Source organism: Fulmarus glacialis, unplaced genomic scaffold (genome assembly GCF_000690835.1).
Source record: "Fulmarus glacialis isolate BGI_N327 unplaced genomic scaffold, ASM69083v1 scaffold8754, whole genome shotgun sequence".
Lineage (NCBI taxonomy): Eukaryota > Metazoa > Chordata > Aves > Procellariiformes > Procellariidae > Fulmarus > Fulmarus glacialis.
In genome coordinates this window covers 37,143-44,414 of record NW_009208643.1, presented here as the reverse complement: position 1 = coordinate 44,414, position 7,272 = coordinate 37,143, and the positions used below count along the sequence as shown (strand labels likewise).

The 7,272-nt window shown below is 39.3% G+C and overlaps 1 protein-coding gene across 1 annotated transcript in view; it reads left to right on the top strand.

Moving 5' to 3' along the window:
• Positions 1 to 5,090, top strand: part of ZFPM2 (zinc finger protein, FOG family member 2) — a gene marked incomplete at its 5' end in the record, with an annotated part of 11,543 nt that extends 6,453 nt beyond the window's left edge. The window contains one exon of the mRNA XM_009576558.1: positions 1,610 to 5,090. Within this exon, the coding sequence (XP_009574853.1) occupies positions 1,610 to 4,101 (2,492 nt within the window). The remainder of the gene's footprint in view (positions 1 to 1,609) is intronic.
• Between the last annotated feature and the right edge of the window lie 2,182 nt (positions 5,091 to 7,272).

The following is a 7,272-nucleotide window of genomic DNA, read 5'->3' as shown; positions in this document are numbered from 1 at the left end:
GTGTGAGATCGTGCTGAATTTCCAGTAAGAATCTTTAGGTATTTCTTAGATCAGAGGCTAAAAGTTGGGCCTTCCCTTCCGTTTTTAGTCAAAAAGGAGCCAGTTAAATCATTCTTGCTCTCTTTCAGATCCTGTCAATCTTTATTTTTCTTTGCAGATTATCACAAGTTATAACAGCTTCTGCAGTAGGAGTGAAACACTCCTCTTCCAAATGCCCTGTAAGCTAGTGCTGTGTTTGCTTCAGCTTCTGTTATTGTTCCTGCTGGGGGCTGTAGCAGACCCACACCACTGGAGCATGGAGCCCCGACTGAAATGCAAAGTCTGTAGAGACATTCCACCATGACTGTATCGCATGATGTGGAGGCGTATGAAACACCATCTCATGACAGTGGAGGGGCTAGAGCTTGGTATGCCCTCCTGGTGAAAAAGGGCCTGACGGGGAACAAGCGCTGATCAAAGTGCTGTGTATCTCCTCGTCTCCCTTCTGGCCTCAGAGGCCCACAGGAGTTCAAATTCTAAGTGTCGCTCACAACTGTGGGAGTCACCGATGCTAGGGGAGAAGTGAGGACCTCCAGGTCCGACAGAATGACTTCCCACAGATGGAGCCACAACATTTTTACAGCTTTATATTGTCCGAATACCACGAACCTAGTTTACCTGACCAAGGCGTGGTATATGTGTGTGTGTCTAGATAGAACGGATATCCATTTTAGATTCCAAATACCATCCCTACCAGTTTCAGTTTTTATTGTCTAACAAATAATCAGAATCTGTGTTGTTGCAGGAGGCAAATTTGGTCTTGTCTCTTTTTAAGCATTTTCAATTTCTAAATACCATGAAACAATTTGGTTGTTTCAGCAGTGATTGTAAGATGGCTTTGAATGTACTGTTCTTGATAGGGAAAGCTGTAATGAGTTCTTGAGGAAAAGATGTTCTATTATAGCAGTAGCTGCCTACGGCCATTATATGTGGAAGGTAAAACGTTGGTGAAGCCGTGTCTTACTCCTCCCCCCTCCCTTCACAATGAACACAACTCATCCGTCCTTTCTGATCAGGATAGGTCTGTATCCTGTTCCCACATTACAGCCAACTCATGCAAGCAAGGAGCTGGGCATCAATAATGCTTAAAGTGCTACTTCTCTTCTGTCTGTGGCTTTCAGGCACTCTGAGTTTGAGGGCTGTACCTCAAGCCACATCATAACCTTGAGCCTCTTGACCTTGATGTGCTTTCTGTGCATTCAAAATATCCAGTGATTGTGTATGGGGAACATTACGTCTCCCTTAGTTAAAACTGTAATTTCTAAGACCTTTTCATTTAGTCCAGTCTATTTTTATCCTTTCCCTTGTTCTTTCTTTTCCTTCATCTCTGCTGAATGCATGCAGATACTAAGGCTCTCCAAAGCAGAGCAGAAGTCTGGGAATATCCTCTAGCAGTTCGAGGGATGAAATTCTGAACCAATTCAAGTATTTTCAGAGTGACTAATACCATCCCATCAAAAGAAAATTGGTTATTCTCACTGTGTTTGTGCCTTCTGTGCAACTGATTTTCCAGTACACATGAAGGGCAAAATGGTCACTTTATTTTGTATTTTACTTGTCTTTTCTATAGGAGTGAAAATGGAAGAATTTCTCCCGCCTGGTGCTAGTCTGAAATGCACAGTTTGTACTTACACTGCAGACTCGGTGATTAACTTTCATCAGCACCTGTTCTCACATCTTACTCAAGCTGCCTTTAGATGCAATCACTGCCATTTTGGCTTTCAAACTCAGAGGGAGCTGCTGCAACACCAAGAGTTACATGTCTCTGGCAGCAAGATTCAGAGAGAAAGTGACATTGAACACTCTCCAAGTAGAAACGAAGAAGGTTTACAGCCAGCAACGGACCTGTTGAGCAGAAATGATGTTTCCCAGAGCCAAAAGACCATGCAGACTAAAGATGCAAGTTCTGATACAGAGCTTGATAAATGTGAAAAAAAGACTCCACTTTTCCTTCCAAATCAGAGGCCAGAAACACAGCCTGCAACAAATAAGCAGAGTTTTTCATATACTAAAATAAAATCCGAACCATCCAGTCCAAGACTTGCTTCATCGCCAGTTCAGCCTAATATTGGTCCTTCTTTCCCAATGGGACCTTTTCTTTCCCAGTTTGCTTTTCCCCAGGACATCACTGTGGTTCCTCAGGCTTCAGAGATATTAGCCAAGATGTCTGAACTGGTCCATCGAAGACTGAGACATGGAAGTAGCAATTACCCTCCTGTAATTTACAGTCCTTTGATGCCCAAAGGGGCTACATGTTTTGAGTGTAACATAACATTCAATAATTTAGACAACTACTTGGTACACAAAAAGCATTACTGCAGCAGCCGATGGCAGCAGATGACAAAGTCACCAGATTTTTCCAGTGTTCCAGAAAAAATGCCAGAAGCTGTAAGTCCCAGTAACAGTCAAAGCTCTATAAACATCCTGAATGCAGCTCCTCACACATCAGATCCAGAGAATCAACTCCTGCAGACATCTTGCATAAACTCTTCCAATGTTTTAGATTTGATTGGGCCAAACAATAAAAGTCATGAAAAAGACTTTACAGCACAGTCTAAGAAGTTGTCAACTGCAAGCAACGGCGATGAGAAGCTAAATGGAAAACCTTCTGATGTGAAGAATTCCAATGCTCCTTTAGTAGAAGGGGAGAGTGATCCTAACAAGACCACATGTGAAGCTTGTAATATTACTTTCAGCAGACATGAAACGTACATGGTCCACAAGCAGTATTACTGTGCCACTCGCCACGATCCCCCACTGAAGAGGTCCGCTTCCAACAAAGTGCCTGCCATGCAGAGAACAATGCGTACCCGGAAGCGAAGGAAGATGTATGAGATGTGCCTACCAGAGCAAGAGCAAAGGCCACCACTAGTTCAACAGCGATTTCTAGAAGTGGCTAATCTGGGCAATCCTTGTACATCTACTCAAGAGTCAACAGAAGGCCTTGGAGAATGTTACCATCCACGATGTGATATCTTTCCAGGAATAGTCTCGAAGCATCTGGAAACATCACTGTCTATTAACAAGTGTGTTCCAGTGTCAAAGTGTGATACTCCCCACTCCACTGTGTCTTGCTTGGAGATGGATGTGCCAATAGATCTCAGTAAAAAATGCTTACCCCCGTCAGAGAGGACATCCACTTCTCCCAAAAGGCTGCTGGACTACCACGAGTGCACAGTGTGCAAGATCAGTTTTAACAAGGTAGAGAACTACCTGGCTCACAAGCAGAATTTTTGCCCTGTCACTGCCCATCAGCGTAACGACCTGGGACAGCTCGACGGTAAGGTGTTTCAAAACCCAGAAAGTGAAAGAAACAGCCCAGATGTCAGTTACGAAAGAAGCATAATCAAATGTGAGAAAAACGGAAACTCGAAACAGCCCTCCCCTAATGGAAACTTGTTTTCCACACACTTAGCAACACTTCAAGGACTAAAAGTCTTTAGTGAAGCGGCCCAGCTTATTGCTACAAAAGAAGAAAACAAACATTTGTTTCTTCCACAATGCCTTTACCCTGGAGCAATAAAGAAAGCTAAAGGAGCAGATCAGCTTTCTCCATATTATGGAATAAAGCCAAGTGATTACATTTCTGGTTCTCTCGTCATTCATAATACTGATTTAGATCAAAGCACAAATACAGAGAGTGAATCTCCTAAAGGCCAGGCGCCTTCGAATGGGTGTGCTGTGCAGAAGAAAGAGTCTCTTCCGCTATTGCCGAAAAACCGAGGCATGGTAATAGTTAATGGGGGACTAAAACAGGAGGAAAGACCTGCCGCAAACCCACAACAAGAGAACATTTCCCAGAATCCTCCACACGAAGACGGGCACAAGTCTCCTTCTTGGATCTCTGAAAATCCCTTAACTGCAAATGAAAATGTCTCTCCAGCAATTCCAACAGCAGAGGAACAGTTGTCTAGTATAGCTAAAGGCGTGAATGGTTCTACCCAGGCCCCAACCAGTGGAAAGTATTGCCGACTGTGTGACATCCAGTTCAACAATCTTTCAAACTTTATAACTCATAAGAAGTTTTATTGCTCGTCACATGCAGCAGAACATGTCAAATGAAACAATTGGTTGGTCAACTTTGGTACCTGTGTTTAGCATATTGTTCCATACAGTCTGAAGAAAGCTGTTTGAATTACATCTGGACAATCAGGAGATTTCACTATTGCTGAGTTGAAGACTTAAAGGTGTAATTTCATTACAGTCCATTAGTAAAGTGTATTATTGGTGCCATTTTCAAAAATATTAATTTATTTTACCAGCAGTATTCATAGCTGTAGTTATGTTATTTTTTATTTAAAAACTTTATATTAAAGTCATTTGTAATGTTATTGTATAGTTATTGTGTAGCACATATGGTTTGCACTGTATAGTAGATTTTAAAGAAAATAGTCACAAACAATACAGAAAAGCATTTTAGAAATAGCTTCAAAAGCACTTGTGTATCCTGATTTTTTTTCTTATATGCTGTTGCAGATATATGTATATGCTAAAATATAATTTGCAAAGAAGTTTCAACTATGCTGTAAAGTTCGCCTTAAAATTTCAATTTTTTGAACAATTGGGCTCAGTTTGCACTTTATATTTTAGCAGATACAGTACCTTAGTCATTAGGCTTTGCATTTGTATGTAGCAGTATGTTTCTGTCCACTTTCTTAATCTGAAACGTACGTTAAATGAAGATGGCAATTTTTTTCTTGTATAGTACTTGTATTTTCTTTCGCTGATGCATCTCTGTCTCAATTTTTAAACCTTTGCTGTTAAATGCAATACTTTATAAAGAATGAACAAAATTACTGGAAGCAGTATTGTAAGTAATGAGGTCATATCAATCAGTTTTATCTTTTGAAAGGCACAGTCTAAAACAAAACCCTAAACTCAATGCTGCAATTATGAATCTAATTCATATATAAGATATATTTAAATATAAGAGTAGCAATACTGCAACTGGTGATCACAAAGATAATGTTCTACTTCTGATAGAAATAATTTCTCAACAAATGTTGTTACTATGCATGTATATGGATGGAATAAAATTCCAGATCATTGGAGATGTTTGGCAGTAATTTCTTTAAATTTGCTTTATTTTGTTTTTCAAGGAGGATTTAGAGATCACAAACTGTAAAGAAGCTCTTAGGAACAGGTTAACATTGCCCCCTCTTCAATGGAAGCGAAGTGTTCAAAGAGAAAATGAGTACAAAGGATGCCTCTTCTTCGAGGGAGTCCTTCCTGACAGGTCACTAATACAACTAAGTCTGGACAACCTAGTGAACTAAAACTTAAAATGTGAAGGTCTGAAACCAGGAAGACTGTTCCCTTTATTGGAGCTAAGGAAGACACACTTCCCTGACAGTACCTCCGTATGTCAAAATCAGTGGAACAATCTGCTTCATAACACCTCTGGTATGATTCTCCATGTGTTCAGTGGTCTTAAACAAAAACCAGTAACATTCATTTAAATAGAAACAGCAGTTTGCTCCACTAATTCAATGTAGAAATACTATTCAATAATTCATGTTATATTAAAATCTGAACTAATGCACAATTAATACACTTCACTTGCAATTGTTCAGTCTCCTGTACACTCTTTTCATAAAAAAAATTGGTATTATAAAAGTTACCTATTGATGCGTTTTTCATCCTACAAATTTGAAAGCAAAACCATGACCTGAATAGTCACATAAACAGTTGTATTTAATTTAGTTCCTATATCAGCCAAAGAAACAATGCAGAATCAAATACATAAAAGGATGATATTTCAACTAAGCAGCCAGTTGGACTCTAGTGTGAGAGTATGCAATACCACCAACTTTTAGCAACCCCATCCCTGTGTACTTTGAAACTGAATTAATCCTTTTTTTATGTGTAAGTGTAGGTGAACAGGTACACGTGATCCAGTAGCAAAAATAATAAACACTTCAAAAACTATTATTAACAACTCCGGTGGTTAGCTGGGCTTTAAGTACAGAAGAAAAGTGCTTAAAATTGTGCCGATTGTCGCTCTCAACAAAGATAACAGGTCTATACATTAATTTCAGTAGGGCCAAAATTGGTCCTTTAGCAAATACTTTGGGTAATAAGTCCTGTGAAGGAGAAGCAGCATTACAAACACAAGGAGAATAAAACAGACAAACCATTGACGATTATCAATTAAACATTTATTAGAAAATACCAATATATCTAAGACTCCACAATATTTAACATAGATGGTACATTTTGGCCTTCTTGGTGGCAAACGTTATTTTGAAGATTATCCGTCATACAAAATTGGTTTGAAGAACTAAATGATTACATCTGGATTGAAAGAAGCTAATTCTGGAAGATCTACTGCATAGACAAAAACTTTTAGGTGAAGCTGGTCAGAAAGCCACAGGTAGTGTAATTTACAATTGCTGAGCTCTAGGGGTGCATTTAGACCATGAGAAAGTAAAGGAGAATATCGGGGTTAAAGGGAGGACCTAGCTGAAAAGTGGTGCCGAAAGGGAAAAGCCTTATCACAAAACATTTCTGATCTGGAAATGCTGAGGGTACCTGATACGTTGCAGAGGTAAATTAAAGCCTGTCGTGCTGCGTTATATTCTTCCCGCTGGCTAGTCCAATTGCTTTCACATGGCAGAATATACCTGGTAACGTTTTCTCTTTATAAATCACCTGTTTGGTTGACCGGTCGCATTTTTACAAGTCCAAAACAAGCACAACCTGTTCATCTGTGGGTACAGAATTACTCCATTTTGTACGCATTTTACACATTCTACTTCACTTCATTGGAGCACCTAGCAACTCTGACACATGCTAAACCTCAAAGTTATACCATCACACTCTCTGAAAGTAAAACTTTACACTAGCTAGGTGGGTAGCAAATATAGATTACTGACATTTGATTTCTTATACATTTGTTAAAAATAGAAAGCATTTAATAAAGATAGCTGCTCAAATAGCTGGGCTCAGGAACCATGTTTTCCCATAACTTTACACACTATTTTCCATTTTTTCACTCTCTTTATTGCACCCATTTTTTAATTTGCTCATCTGAAATAAGAACATAAACACTTTGGCCAGCCAGAAATCTCTCTCCTGTCTCTTAAACCAGTTTGCACAATACTGGCCTAATCCCAGCTGGGAGCTTTAAGCACATCTATGTTTAAGTCCTAAGTATTATTTACAGGAATAAACTACTTAAACCTGTTTTCTGACTAAGTATTTATTTGCATTCTCCTCATATTACGTCTATGT